Source organism: Mustelus asterias, chromosome 1, assembly GCF_964213995.1.
Source record: "Mustelus asterias chromosome 1, sMusAst1.hap1.1, whole genome shotgun sequence".
Taxonomy (NCBI): domain Eukaryota; kingdom Metazoa; phylum Chordata; class Chondrichthyes; order Carcharhiniformes; family Triakidae; genus Mustelus; species Mustelus asterias.
The window spans coordinates 13566909-13582850 of record NC_135801.1 but is presented as its reverse complement, the minus strand read 5'-3'; the positions used below and the strand labels follow the sequence as shown (position 1 = coordinate 13582850).

General features: G+C 53.7%; 2 protein-coding genes across 7 annotated transcripts in view; one reads left to right on the top strand and one right to left on the bottom strand.

Annotated features, from left to right (window-relative positions):
• wrn (WRN RecQ like helicase) overlaps positions 1-10553 on the bottom strand; it is a 120909-nt gene extending 110356 nt beyond the window's left edge. For 2 of the 6 annotated variants that reach the window (XM_078209557.1, XM_078209567.1), the window contains exons 1-2: positions 2499-2635; positions 1278-1388 (exon numbers count right to left, since the gene is read on the bottom strand). In XM_078209557.1, coding sequence (XP_078065683.1) covers positions 1278-1388; positions 2499-2570 — 183 coding nt within the window. In that variant the 5' untranslated portion in view covers positions 2571-2635. Of the gene's footprint in view, positions 1-1277; positions 1389-2498; positions 2636-5354; positions 5497-10438 lie in introns of those variants that run through there. The other 4 variants (XM_078209606.1, XM_078209596.1, XM_078209577.1 and 1 more) reach the window with 4 other exon arrangements.
• Positions 9736-11125, top strand: LOC144491588 (transcriptional regulator protein Pur-beta-like). Its single transcript, XM_078209619.1, has one exon. The coding sequence runs from the start codon at positions 9794-9796 to the stop codon at positions 10976-10978; it is 1185 nt and encodes a 394-aa protein (XP_078065745.1). The 5' UTR covers positions 9736-9793; the 3' UTR covers positions 10979-11125.
• The last annotated feature ends 4817 nt before the right edge of the window (positions 11126-15942 follow it).

Below are 15942 nucleotides of genomic sequence, written 5' to 3'. Positions count from 1 at the left end.
TTTTTTTTAAATAACAACAAACAACAGATTTTGTTTTACATTTTTACTCCATTCTTCAAGTTAAAAAGCCAATGTGCAGAGTGGACCTGGCAAACCCGAATCCATCTCCTTGCTTGCTCCAAAAACCAAATTCAAATTGAATCCAATTCATAATCCCCGCAAGAGAGACAAACAAGATTCAAGCTGACAAGATAAGGCATTGCACCGCATCTTGGGCTTGATCCAATGCTTGATCTTAGCCAAAGGGCCAAGAGTCGATAAGATGTTAACTTCAAGAGTCACAGGGAGTAATTTTAATTGTACAAAAAGAGTCTTGACTTGCGAAAATATCCATGAGAAAGGGGAGTTTCTGTTTTAAACAAAACACAAACATGTTCAGACTGCTTGGTCAGTCAAAGTTGCCCCTCCAGTCAAAATTGTCTCTGGGTAATGAAACAGAGCACGTAGAAGATCAAACGGTTGAGGGACATTTGAGAAACAGGTCAAAACAGAATTAGATGTAGTGTAGGGAACTCTTTTCTTTCCCAACCAAATAAACTAAATCAAATTAACTTAGGGACAACTCAAAAGGGGCAGCTCCCTAAAAGGAGGGGAACCGCCTGAAACAAAAGACAAAGCGGAAAGGAAACTTAAAAGATCAAATTAAAATGTGAGGTGTAGCGTAGGGATAGCAAGGAAAAGTGTCCTGGACAAGGACACTTAAATGGATACGGTGAATTTGTAAATGATATTAATTAGACTGCAACTGGAGTGTTGTGTACAGCTGTGAGGGACTCCATTAAAGGATGGATATATACAGCCAAGGGAAAAGGTATAGAATAGATTCGCTGAGTTGACTATAGTTGTGGGCAGCGACTTAAGAAGTCAGTGCCATAATTAGGGAGACTTCAGGCAGGTTTAACTCCTGGAGCAAGCGAGGCCTGACTCTTTTACAATGCTGTATCATTTTCTGTGCAGGCGTATGTATGTGTGCTGCAGCAGAAATGTTTTCAGTGTTGTTCCTATTGAAGGTGAGGTAAAGGTAAATATTAGTATCAGTAGATGGAGTGGTATATTTCTCTTACTGATTAGGCACATGGTAAAGCTTCACACCCTCTATTTCCAGCTTTTGCATGTTACTATCAAGGTTTTAAAAAAAAACACCCACTTATTTAGGAACTAAAATGCAACATCCCATAATTTTTACAAGAAACAAATTAAAAATACTTGAATCATATCTTTCAAACAACGCAGTCATGCAAGAACTGGTAGAACGATCGTCAGTTATCCCTCTCTACCTTCTGTTGCTCTTCAGCTTTCTTTATTTCCTCAAACTCCATCCATTCCGGTAGTTCGCGTTGCTGATCGGTCATCTTCTCACCATCTAATGTACCCTTTTCAAGGTTTTTCTGCCAAGGTACAAAAAAAAAAGTTGTTTTTAATTGATAACATTCTGATACACGCCAGATCGGAAGTAGAACTTAAGAGAAAGGTTCTGTCCATCAGACACAGAGTGCTTAATAATCTCACGTCCTGATTAATTTCTGCCCTTCACTGATCACGGGGAAATGGACGTCAAATTTCCAGACATGTAAGAAGTCAAATTCTTGCTTGCTCAAAACATAATGATTTTGCCATTTTGACAGCATATTTTTCAAAATCTACCTCACAAACATGCCCCAGAGACAAATGAGTATTCATTTGTATTTGTTCCAAAATATTTTGACACTCTTGAAAAGGTGGCTGTTTCTGATTGTGGCTCATGTTAAATGCTGATAGCTTTAGTGGATTACTGGTCTTGTTCATCCTACAACCCGAAAATGACCATGTTCGTCATCTCGGCTGTGTAGTAGGCTTCCGGTGGGTATGTAGGTAGCTGCTAAGGCCCATCTGCTCCAGAAGGTTCTACTGCAAATAGGACACAGACTGATGTTCAAAGTCTGCCAAAGACTCCACTTGCTTTTGCAATTCTTGCATGTCTCATCCTCTAAACATAAGGAGTTCAATAGAGTGAGCTGCCGAGATAATTGAACTTCTCCACTGCTGACAGGTTCTGATCATGAACCTTGGGTTCAAGGTTGGGCTTTCCTGGAGCAAGCCGTTACATTACGTCAGTTTTCTTTGTACTCGGAAGATCAAAAAGTGACTGCATGCATTAGAGAACAAGTCTGTGCTACACTGAATGTCCGGCTCTTACCGGCAGTTCGTGCATAGTTATCGGGAAACAGGAAATCGCAAAGAATGTCCATGGAGGCCTTGGTCTTTACCTGAAGTTGTCTCAGACTGAGCAGCTTCCCATCCATGTGATATCTGATTTTGATGCCAGGATCACTGTCATGGGAAGCATCAAAGAGCATGATGGAGAAAAACATGCTGGAGTGGGTTAGGGTTAGCACACAGCCTGTGAATGGGAACAGGCTAGAAGACTCAACATAATCCATGACACACAGAAACATGCTGTTATGCAACTACTGAACCACGGTGATGAATTTCTTAGGGCAGTGGAATTTCTCCATTACCTTCAAAAGGCCCTCAATGCTGACCGCGTCAAAGGCCTTGGTCAGGTGAACGAATGCGGTGTAGAAGCCCATGTTGACAAGCAGAAGGAAACTCGCCAACTTCACAACTTTCCATCACCGGCAGAGTCTTCACCAGAATCCTTATGACCTGCTTGGTGTAATATCTCAAGCAGGATCTGCTGCCAGAGAGTCAGCGCAGTTTCCGAAGATTAAGAAACCACCAATATGGTGTATGCAGTTAAACAGTTCCAGGAGAAATGCTGAGATGAGGACATGGACCTCTACATCACATTTGTTGAGAACATGAGCATGGGTTATTGGTACTAACCCACCAACACACTCATTTACTAAACAAGGGAGGATAAGAATTGCTCAGCAAAACCCACAATAGTCCATATTATACAACGATAGGGATGTTGTAGCCTAATCTAACAATCAATCTGTCTATAACAGACCCAGGCATGAGAGAAGAAAAACCCCAGTGATGTAGAAATTTGCGAACCATAAGTCCCCCCTTTTCCTCCCAAGCAATCTGCATGTGATAGAAAGTCCCATTCTGGGGACAAGTGTGCATGATCTAGGCTGACACTTTGGTGCTGCACTCTTAACAATGTTATCTTTCAGATGGAACAAGTTGATCCAGACTTTGTCAGATCTGCATTAAAAGTTCCAAGACACGAGAAGAGTAGAAGAATTCTCCCAGTGTTTTGGTCAATGGTTGTGCTATAGAGTCTTTTGAATCTTACCCAAGGATAAGACCTCAGTACAACGTCTGTCTGAAAGATGGCACTGCCAACAGTGCAATGCTCTCATAATGCAATGAAGTAACATTCTGACTAATGCACATAATTAAATCTCTGGAGTCAGACTTGAACCCACAAACTTTTGACTAAGAAATGTGTTATCACTGATCTTAAAGACAACAGAGCTGATGATTCATCCTACCTTTGGCACACAAATTGTTGCTGTGACCAGCACTCTGCAGAATCAGCTGTGCAGTGACCAATTTTACCCCTGCCTACTGTAGCCAGTGAGAAGAAATTATAATGCCTTTCACACCTTCAGGAGAGTGATTTACAACCAGTGAAGTGTCACAGAACTCATAGAAATCATAGAAACCCTACAGTGCAGAAGGAGGCCATTCAGCCCATCGAGTCTGCACCGACCACAATCCCACCCAGGCCCTACCCCCACGTGTTTACCCGCTAAGCCCTCTAACCCACGCATCTCAGGATTCTAAGGGGCAATTTTTAACCTGGCCAATCAACCTAACCTGCACATCTTTGGACTGTGGGAGGAAACCGGAGCACCCGGAGGAAACCCACGCAGACACGAGGAGAATGTGCAAACTCCACACAGACAGTGACCCGATCCGGGAATCGAACCCGGGACCCTGGAGCTGTGAAGCAGCAGTGCTAACCACTGCGCTACCGTGCTGGTAACTGTTACAGGACAGGAGGCCATTTGGCCTGCATCAGTTCTCCAAATGAGCAATTCACCTAGTGCCATTCCCCCAGTGCCATTCTCCCTCCCCCCACCAAGGTAATTCTGCACATTCTTCCTTTTCAGATAACAGTCTAATTTCCTTGTGAATTCCGATTGAACCTGCCTCCACCACACTCTCAGGCAGTGCATTCCAGATACTAATGACTTTCTGACTTAGATGAGACTGCTGCCCCAGACTTATTGTCAATGGTGTTTGGGGCTTTTAAATCACATAAGAAACAGAGTCATAAAAAATAATTAGAAGCAAGCCACTCGGCCTATCAAATGTGCTCAACTACTCAGTAGGAGAATAGGCTGATCTAATTGTAGCCTTAACAGCGCTTTCCTGTCTGTGCCCCATAACCCTCGACTCACTTGTCAATCAAAAGTCTGTCTAACTCAGCCTCGAGTATATTCAATGACCTAGCTGCCACTGCTTTCTGCAGAATTTCAAAAGCTAATGATCCTCAGAGAAAACAATACTCATCTTTGTATTAAATGGGAAATTCCTTATTTTGAAAGTGGACATTGCTCCCCTGCTCCCCCCGCCCCCCTATCTAGATTCCCTCACAAAGGGAAAGGTGCTCTCAGCATTTACCCCACGGTGACCAACTCACGTGCAGGGAGAAATAAGGGACCTGGGGGATCACAGGGACCTGTTAGGAATGTGTGTGCTGGGGGGGCAGGGGGGGGGGGGGGGGGTGAACGACTGTGCTGCGAGGGTGAAAATGAGAGGACAGCCACTACCACAAGTTTAATGGCCCAAATTACATGAAAATCCCATGTCCACGCTACCCAGGGCTAGGAATGATTGGCTCAATTACAGGACAACCCTGCAAAACAAGGGACAGTGGGTCATCCTGACCTACCCTGTCAAGCCTCTTCAGAATCATGTTTCAACAACACCACCTCTCATTCTTCTAAATTCCAATGAGCCAACAGTCCCAATCTTTCCTTATAGGCCAGCCCCTTCATTCTAGGTATCAGCCTAGTGACTGTAATGCAAATATATCCTTGGAGACCCTGTGACTTTCTATGTTCTATGTTCTATTGGAGACCAAAACTCCAGGTGGGATCTCAACAACGCCCTTGTAAATGCAAGGCTTTCCTACTTTTATAATCCATCCCCATTATCATTAAGGCCAAACATGCATATAAATCAATGCAGGTGTATGGGGAGGTGGGCTGACCAACAGTCTGCAGAAAGAGCTATGTAGGGAGCAATTTTAACTCGGTCCAGTTCCGAAGGACATTGGACTCGAAAGGTTTAATGTTTCTCTCTCCACATGGCACTACCAGTTTTTCCAACACTTTCTGGTTTTATTTCTTTAACTGTACATGCTGCAACATAGAAAGCTTTAGGGAATTTACCCTCAGACACTGGGACAAGGCTGCACAATTACCGGGGCAGAGAGCAGGCGGTAGAGCAGACCCCGGGCATTCACTCTAACACTCACACAGCCGCCATCTTCACCCTGCTGCCAGCCCCCGTGAGCGCACCGCGCACGCGCGCAACCATGCTCGACTTCCCGGCGCTCGATTGGCCAGGTCCCATCCCCCTTTGCTGCTGAGGAAGGAGCCAATGGCCGGCAGAAACCGCCTCAGCACATTCTCTAGAGGCAGTAAAGAAATAATCCGGCGGGGTTTACGTCCGCGCCAGGTGAAAAGTGCATTCGCATCGACTTCTCGGCACTCGTTTAAATGAATCTGTTATCTTTGTTTCCCGAAGACCACGACAAATCCCCGCCCCCAAACCAAAACTCCGCCCCTTCCCTATGTCTCCGCCCCCAACCTCAAAACCCCGCCCCCTCGCATGTCTCCGCACCCAAACTCAAAACCCCGCCCCTTCTCCATGTCTCCGCCCCCACACTCAAAACCCCGCCCCTTCCCCATGTCTCCGCCCCCACACTCAAAACCCCGCCCCCTCCCCATGTCTCTGCCCCACACTCAAAACCCCGCCCCCTCGCCATGTCTCTGCCCCCCCACACTCAAAACCCCGCCCCCTCCCCATGTCTCTGCCCCCCCACACTCAAAACCCCGCCCACTTCCCTTGTCTGGCCCGCCCTGCCCCGAGGTATCCACAATACTTTTCACTGTATACTAATAAATGTGACAATGATAGATCAAATCAAATCAAACAAGCAGGACCCCGCTCCTTTACAGTTTTTTTCCCATACCTAAAGCCCCGCCCCATTATCAAAACCCCGCCCCTCCCATGTCTCCAGCCCGACCCAAAACCCCGCCCCCATAGCAATACCCTGCCCCCTCCCCCTCCCCCTCCCCATGCCATCCCTCCTGTGTAAGAAGTCTCACAACACCAGGTTAAAGTCCAACAGGTTTATTTGGTAGCACATGCCACTAGCTTTCCGAGCGCTGCCCTTTTGTCAGGTGGAGTGGAGAAATGCTCACAAACAGGGCATACAGAGACACAAACTCAATTTGCAGAATGATTGGAATGCAGTCTTTACAGATAATCAAGTCTTAAAGGTACAAACAATGTGAGTGGAGGGAGCATTAAGCACAGGTTAAAGAGATGTGTGTATTGTCTCCAGACAGGACAGCCAGTGAGATTCTGCAAGTCCAGGCAAGCTGTGGGGGTTACCGATAGTGTGACATGAACCCAAGATCCCGGTTTAGGCCGTCCTCATGTGGGCAGAACTTGGCTATCAGTCTCTGCTCAGCGATTCTGCGCTGTCGTGTGCCGTGAAGGCCGCCTTAGAGAACGCTTACCCGAAGATCAGAGGCCGAATGCCCGTGACCCTGAAGTGCTCCCCCACAGGAAGAGAACACTCTTGTCTGGTGATTGTCGAGCGGTGTTCATTCATTCGTTGTCGTAGCGTCTGCATGGTCTCCCCAATGTACCATACCCCGGGACATCCTTTCCTGCAGCATAACAGGTCTCCTCTGCAAAACTTGCCGGATCATCGTCACAGATGCCATCATCTCACGCGAGAACACCATCCACCAGGTACACGGTACCTACTCTTGCAACTCGGCCAACGTTGTCTACCTGATACGCTGCAGGAAAGGATGTCCCGAGGCATGGTACATTGGGGAAACCATGCAGACGCTACGACAACGGATGAATGAACACCGCTCGACAATCACCAAGCAAGACTGTTCTCTTCCTGTTGGGGAACACTTCAGCGGTCATGGGCATTCGGCCTCTGATCCGGGTAAGTGTTCTCCAAGGCGGCCTTCACGACACACGACAGCGCAGAGTCGCTGAGCAGAGACTGATAGCCAGGTTCCGCACACATGAGGACGGCCTCAAAATGGGATATTGGGTTCATGTCACACTATCTGTAACCCCCACAACCTGCCTGGATGTGCAAAATCTCACTAGCTGGAGACAATACACATCTCTTTAACCTGTGCTTAATGCTCCCTCCACTCACATTGTCTGTACCTTTAAGACTTGATTAGCTGTAAAGACTCGCATTCCAATCATTATTCTGTAAATTGAGTTTGTGTCTCTGTGTGCCCTGTTTCCAGACAGGACGTGGAGATGCCGGCGTTGGACTGGAGTAAACACAGTAAGAAGTTTAACAACACCAGGTTAAAGCCCAACAGGTTTATTTGGTAACAAAAGCCACACAAGCTTTCGAAGCCTTAAGCCCCTTCAACAGGACAGCCAGTGAGACTTTGCAAGTCCAGGCAAGTTGTGGGAGTTACAGATCGTGTGACATGAACCCAAGATCCCAGTTTTGGGCTCATGTCACACTATCTGTAACTCCCACAACTTGCCTGGACTTGCAAAGTCTCACTGGCTGTCCTGTCTGGAGACAATACACAAGCCACTCAGTTGTAGCAATTAGGAACAGGAGTAGGCCATTCTGCCCCTCCAGCCTGCCCCATCATTCAATGATGTCAGCTGACCTGATTGTGGCCTCCATTTTCCTGCCTGCCCCTCCATAACTCCTGATTCCACGTCAATAGGAAATCGAACTCGGTCTTGAATATATTCAATGACCCAGCCTCCATTGCAACTCCAAAGATTGGCAGCTCATTGAGAGAAATTCCTTCTCATCCCTATCTCAACTGAGGGACCATTTATTTTTGAATTGTTCAAAACCATCCCGTGAGTGGAATCATCCTCCCAGCAATTCCCCTGTAAAGCCCTCGGACTCACACACACACTCACACATATACACACACACTCAGACATACACACACCCACACATATACACACACACTCAGACATACACACACTCACACATATGCACAACACACTCACACATGCACACACACAGACTCACACATATACACACACAGACTCACACATACACACACACACACATGCATTCACACATGTACACACACATGCACATACACACATGCACTCACACATGCACAGGAGCACCCACACATACACATGCACACATGAACTCACATGTACACACACACACTCACACATGCACACACACACTCACACATGCACACAAACACCCACACATGCACACACGCACACACATTCACATACATGCTCACACACACATGCACACAAACACTCACACATGCACACGCACACGCATATACACACATTCACACATGCACACACACTTACACATATACAAACACACATATACACACACACTCACACATACACACACATGTACACAGTCACACACACACACGCATTCACATATGTACACACACATGTACACACACATGTACACATACATTCATGCACATGCATACACACACTCATACACTCACACATGTACACACACATCACACTCATACCCATACACACACACTGTACACTCGCTACATCAACTCAGAGATTGAATAGAGAGATTGAATAGGTTGGGACTTTATTCCCTGGAGCGTAGAAGATTGAGGGGAGATTTGATAGAGGTGTATAAGATTTTGATGGGTATAGATAGAGTGAATGCAAGCAGGCTTTTTCCGCTGAGGCTAGGGGAGAAAAAAAACAGAGGGCATTGGTTAAGGGTGAAAGGAGAAAAGTTTAAAGGGAATATTAGGGGGGGCTTCTTCACGCAGAGAGTGGTGGGAGTGTGGAATGAGCTGCCGGATAAAGTGGTAAATGCGGGGTGGGGTCACTTTTAACATTTAAGAAAAACTTGGATGGGTTCATGGATGAGAGGGGTGTGGAGGGATATGGTCCAAGCGCAGGTCAGTGGGACTAGGCAAAAAATGGTTCGGCACAGACAAGAAGGGCCAAAAGGCCTGTTTCTGAGCTGTAATTTCCTATGGTTCTATGGTTCTATCTCTTTAACCTGTGCTAATGCTCTCTCCACTCACATTGTCTGTATCTTTAAGGCTTGATTAGCTGTAAAGACTCGCATTCCAACCATTATTCATTATTCTGTAAATTGAGTTTGTGTCTTTATATGCCCTGTTTGCTGTTTATGAGCAGAACTCCCACTCACCTGACGAAGGAGCAGCGCTCCGAAAGCTAGTGGCATTTGCTACCAAATAAACCTGTTGGACTTTAACCAGGTGGTGTGAGACTCCTTACTGTGTTTACCCCAGTCCAACACCAGCATCTCCACATCATTCCCTCCTGTGCCCATTTCTTCCCCCTTTCCAAGACCCCGCCCTTTGGAACTGGCTGCCCACCCTCCCCAAGAGTGCCCCGCCCTCTTTCCTCCACACCCCCCCCCCCCCCCCCCACTGAACGCGGCGGCGCCCCGTTGCCATGGTGATGTGGGCGATCCCGCCCCCTCCTGTCAGCGGCAGCCGAGTCTGCGCGCTGGGGCTGTGTGTGTGTGTGCTCGCGCGGGGCTCCTCGTGCGGCGGCCGTTGGGCGGAGCGCGAGCGGAGGCCTGGGCCTAGGCCCCTCAATGGCGACCAGTGAGGCCGGTACAGGAGGATTGAGCGCCGCCGAGGCCGACATTCAGCCGGCGGCGGCAGCAGCGGCAGCGGCCATCATCGCGCCTCCACCTGAGGAAGAGGAGGAGGAGGGCGAGGAGGAGGAGGAAGAAGAAGGGACAGTCGTGGAGGAGGAGGTGGTAGTGCCCCGGGCAGCCGAGGTGAGGGAGCGGAGCCCGGCCGTAGGCCCACCGCCCCTGCCGCCCCAGCCGCCGCTGCTGGAGACCCAGGAGCTGGCCTCCAAGCGGGTGGACATCCAGAACAAGCGCTTCTACCTGGACGTCAAGCAGAACGCCAAGGGCCGCTTCCTGAAGATCGCCGAGGTGGTGGGAGCGGGAGGCCGCAAGAGCCGCCTGACCGTCTCCATGCCGGTGGCGGCCGAGATGCGCGACTCCCTGGGGGACTTCATCGAGCACTACGCGCAGCTGGGGCTGCCGGGCGGAGGCCTGAGGCGGCGGCGGCGGGACGACGACGACGAGGAGGCGGCGGCAGCGGCGCCACAGCCGCCACCACCACCGCCGCCGCCTCAGCCGAGCCCGGCCCCAGGCCAGGCCGAGGCCCAGGCCCAGCGGGTGCTGAAGAGCGAGTACCTGGTGCGGGAGAACCGCAAGTACTACCTGGACCTGAAGGAGAATCAGCGGGGCCGCTTCCTGCGCATCCGCCAGACCGTCAGCCGAGGCCCCGGCTGGGGCTACGCGGGCCAAGGGCCGGGCCAGAGCCAGGGACAGACCATCGCCCTCCCGGCCCAGGGCCTCATCGAGTTCCGGGACGCCCTGGCCCGACTCATCGAGGATTACGGAGCCGCGCCGGCCTCGGCGCCGGGCGGGGGGGGAGCTGGCGGCTCGGGCTCCCCGCGGGACGAGGCCGGCCCGCCCGAGCTGCCCGCCGGCATCTCGGTGCCCGTCGACAACAAGCGCTTCTTCTTCGACCCCGGCTCCAACCGCTATGGCGTCTTCCTGCGGCTCAGCGAGGTGAAGCCCTCGTACCGCCACTCCATCACCGTGCCCTACAAGGCCTGGGCCCGCTTCGGCGACAACTTCCTCCGGTACGCCGAGGAGATGAGGGCCATCCAGGAAAGGCGGAGGGACAGGCGGGCCGAGCTCAGCCGGGAAATCACCGCCGCAGACAGTGCAGAGGATGAAGAGGAGGAGGATTGACATCCCACATCAGTGGTCCCTTCGATATCAGCACATCTCCCAACCCCATCATCCCAGTCCCAAGTTACAACAATGTATATTTACATTTTACATAGCGCCTCTAATATAATAAGGCCCATTCCTGGTCATCATTAGTGTCTCCCATTTCCTCCACCTCTCCATCAATCTCCCCACGAATCCCCACCATCGTCTCTCTCTCCCCACGAGTCCCCACCATCGTCTCTCTCTCCCCATGAATCCACCCCTTTGTGTCTATCCCCACCATCGTCTCTGTCCCCACGAACCCCCACCATCGTCTCTCTCCCCACGAACCCCCCACCATCGTCTCTCTCCCCACGAACCCCCCACCATCGTCTCTCTCCCCACGAACCCCCCACCATCGTCTCTCTCCCCACGAACCCCCCACCATCGTCTCTCTCCCCACGAACTCCCACCATCGTCTCTCTCCCCACGAACTCCCACCATCGTCTCTCTCCCCACGAACCCCCACCATCGTCTCTCTCCCCACGAACCCCCACCATCGTCTCTCTCCCCACGAACCCCCACCATCGTCTCTCTCCCCACGAACCCCCGCCATCGTCTCTCTCCCCACGAACCCCCGCCATCGTCTCTCTCCCCACGAACCCCCGCCATCGTCTCTCTCCCCACGAACCCCCGCCATCGTCTCTCTCCCCACGAACCCCCGCCATCGTCTCTCTCCCCACGAACCCCCGCCATCGTCTCTCTCCCCACGAACCCCCGCCATCGTCTCTCTCCCCACGAACCCCCGCCATCGTCTCTCTCCCCACAAACCCCCGCCATCGTCTCTCTCCCCACGAACCCCCGCCATCGTCTCTCTCCCCACGAACCGCCGCCATCGTCTCTCTCCCCACGAACCGCCGCCATCGTCTCTCTCCCCACGAACCCCCGCCATCGTCTCTCTCCCCACGAACCCCCGCCATCGTCTCTCTCCCCACGAACCCCCGCCATCGTCTCTCCCCACGAACCCCCGCCATCGTCTCTCTCCCCACGAACCCCCGCCATCGTCTCTCTCCCCACGAACCCCCGCCATCGTCTCTCTCCCCACGAACGCCCGCCATCGTCTCTCTCCCCACGAACCCCCGCCATCGTCTCTCTCCCCACGAACCCCCGCCATCGTCTCTCTCCCCACGAACCCCCGCCATCGTCTCTCTCCCCACGAACCCCCGCCATCGCCTCTCTCCCCACGAACCCCCGCCATCGCCTCTCTCCCCACGAACCCCCGCCATCGCCTCTCTCCCCACGAACCCCCGCCATCGCCTCTCTCCCCACGAACCCCCGCCATCGCCTCTCTCCCCACGAACCCCCGCCATCGCCTCTCTCCCCACGAACCCCCGCCATCGCCTCTCTCCCCACGAACCCCCGCCATCGCCTCTCTCCCCACGAACCCCCGCCATCGTCTCTCTCCCCACGAACCCCCGCCATCGCCTCTCTCCCCACGAACCCCCGCCATCGCCTCTCTCCCCGCGAAGCCCGCCATCGCCTCTCTCCCCACGAACCCCCGCCATCGCCTCTCTCCCCACGAACCCCCGCCATCGCCCCTCTCCCCACGAACCCCCGCCATCGCCTCTCTCCCCACGAACCGCCGCCATCGTCTCTCTCCCCACGAACCGCCGCCATCGCCTCTCTCCCCACGAACCGCCGCCATCGCCTCTCTCCCCACGAACCGCCGCCATCGCCTCTCTCCCCACGAACCGCCGCCATCGCCTCTCTCCCCACGAACCGCCGCCATCGCCTCTCTCCCCACGAACCGCCGCCATCGCCTCTCTCCCCACGAACCGCCGCCATCGCCTCTCTCCCCACGAACCGCCGCCATCGCCTCTCTCCCCACGAACCGCCGCCATCGCCTCTCTCCCCACGAACCGCCGCCATCGCCTCTCTCCCCACGAACCGCCGCCATCGCCTCTCTCCCCACGAACCGCCGCCATCGCCTCTCTCCCCACGAACCGCCGCCATCGCCTCTCTCCCCACGAACAGCCGCCATCGCCTCTCTCCCCACGAACCGCCGCCATCGCCTCTCTCCCCACGAACCCCCGCCATCGCCTCTCTCCCCACGAACCCCCGCCATCGCCTCTCTCCCCACGAACCCCCGCCATCGCCTCTCTCCCCACGAACCCCCGCCATCGCCTCTCTCCCCACGAACCCCCGCCATCGCCTCTCTCCCCACGAACCCCCGCCATCGCCTCTCTCCCCACGAACCCCCGCCATCGCCTCTCTCCCCACGAACCCCCGCCATCGCCTCTCTCCCCACGAACCCCCGCCATCGCCTCTCTCCCCACGAACCCCCGCCATCGCCTCTCTCCCCACGAACCCCCGCCATCGCCTCTCTCCCCACGAACCCCCGCCATCGCCTCTCTCCCCACGAACCCCCGCCATCGCCTCTCTCCCCACGAACCCCCGCCATCGCCTCTCTCCCCACGAACCCCCGCCATCGCCTCTCTCCCCACGAACCCCCGCCATCGCCTCTCTCCCCACGAACCCCCGCCATCGCCTCTCTCCCCACGAACCCCCGCCATCGCCTCTCTCCCCACGAACCCCCGCCATCGCCTCTCTCCCCACGAACCCCCACCATCGCCTCTCTCCCCACGAACCCCCACCATCGCCTCTCTCCCCACGGACCCCCACCATCGCCTCTCTCCCCACGGACCCCCACCATCGCCTCTCTCCCCACGGACCCCCACCATCGCCTCTCTCCCCACGGACCCCCACCATCGCCTCTCTCCCCACGGACCCCCACCATCGCCTCTCTCCCCACGGACCCCCACCATCGCCTCTCTCCCCACGAACCCCCACCATCGCCTCTCTCCCCACGAACCCCCACCATCGCCTCTCTCCCGGGGGCGGCATGGTAGCACAGTGGTTAACACTGCTGCTTCACAGCTCCAGGGGCCTGGGTTCGATTCCCGGCTTGGGTCACTGTCTGTGTTGGAGTTTGCACATTCTCTTCGTGTCTGCGTGGGTTTCCTCCGGGTGCTCCGGTTTCCTCCCACAGTCCAAAGATGTGCGGGTTAGATTGATTGGCCATGCTAAAAAATTGCCCCCTAGTGTCCTGAGATGCGTAGATTCGCGGGATTAGCGGGTAAAATATGTAGGGATATGGGGGTAGGGCCTGGGTGGGATTGTTGTCAGTGCAGACTCGATGGGCCAAATGGCTTCTTTCTGCACCGTAGGGTTTCTATGATTCTATGAATCCATCCCATCGTGTCTCTCCCCACGAATCCATTCCCATCATGTCTCTCCCCGCCAGTCCATCCCATTGTCTCTCCCCGCCAGTCGATCCCATCGTGGTGTGTCTATCCCGTGAATCCACATCATCCACTCCACGCGAATCCCTCTCATCTGTCTCCCACAGTTCCCCATTATCATCTGTCATCCTGTCTCTCTCCACATCAGTCCACCTCATTGTCTTGTATCTTCCCTGCGAATCCCCAGCATCGAATATCTCGTCGCGAATCCCCGTCATTGTCTGTCTTCCTCGTGAATCCCAAGTATCATCTCTCTCCCCCGCGGGTCCCCGCCATTGTCCCTCCCCCCGCGGGTCCCCGCCATTGTCCCTCCCCCCGCGGGTCCCCGCCATTGTCCCTCCCCCCGCGGGTCCCCGCCATTGTCCCTCCCCCCGCGGGTCCCCGCCATTGTCCCTCCCCCCGCGGGTCCCCGCCATTGTCCCTCCCCCCGCGGGTCCCCGCCATTGTCCCTCCCCCCGCGGGTCCCTGCCATTGTCCCTCCCCCCGCGGGTCCCCGCCATTGTCCCTCCCCCCGCGGGTCCCCGCCATTGTCCCTCCCCCCGCGGGTCCCCGCCATTGTCCCTCCCCCCGCGGGTCCCCGCCATTGTCCCTCCCCCCGCGGGTCCCCGCCATTGTCCCTCCCCCCGCGGGTCCCCGCCATTGTCCCTCCCCCCGCGGGTCCCCGCCATTGTCCCTCCCCCCGCGGGTCCCCGCCATTGTCCCTCCCCCCGCGGGTCCCCGCCATTGTCCCTCCCCCCGCGGGTCCCCGCCATTGTCTCTACCTCCTCTGAATTTTTTGCTGTCATTTTGCTCTCCCACAACCCCCGTCAAATCTGGATAAGAACACAAGCAATAGGAGCAAAAGTAGGCCATCCAGCTCATGAGCCTGCTCTGCCATTCAATACGATAGTGGCCAGTCTGCCTCCACTACACTTTCCTGCCCACTCACCATATCTCTTGATACCCTGAGAAATCAAAAATCTATCTCGGCCTTAAAAATATTCAACAATGGAGCATCTAAATCCTTCTGGGATTGAGAATTCCAAAGATGCGCAATCCTCTTGAGGGGAAAAAATTCTCCTTATCTCAGTCCCTAATAATTCTCCATGTTCTCGATTCCCCAGCCAGGGGAACAGCCTTTAGTGTCTACCCTGTCAAGCTTCTTCACAATCTTGTATGTTTCAAAAAGATCGCCCCTCATTATTCCAAACTCCAGAGAATATAGACCCAATTCACTCAGCCTCTCGTCAAAAGACAACCCTCCTACCAGGGAGCACTCTGTTGAATATTCACTACACTACCTCCATGGCAAATATTTATATATATATTTATAATATTTCGATATATGAAAAACTATACACATCCACACCAACTTCACCCCTTGCCACATCACCATTGTCTCCCTCCTCTTCCCCCCCCCGCCCCACAATCCATCATCGTAATCTCTCCTCCCCATCCCAGATCATCATCTTGCCTCCCCGCCAAATCATAAGTTTTGTCTTTCCCAGCCCCCATTCATCATCATCTTGCTTCTGCTCTCCCCATGAAGATCATTATCTCATCACCTAGCTTCTTCCTCCCCCAGATCATTGTCTTATCTTGCCTCCTCCAGCCCCCTCCCCAATCATCATTATCCCATCTTCCCTACCCACCCCCACCATCACCGTCGTTTTTCCCTTCATCCCCAAATTATCATCACAGTATTTTCCCACCCCCACCCTA

What these genes read in the sequence shown, in the direction of transcription:
- LOC144491588 (XM_078209619.1), top strand. Translation starts at nt 9,794, where the DNA reads ATGGCGACCAGTGAGGCCGGTACAGGAGGATTGAGCGCCGCCGAGGCC.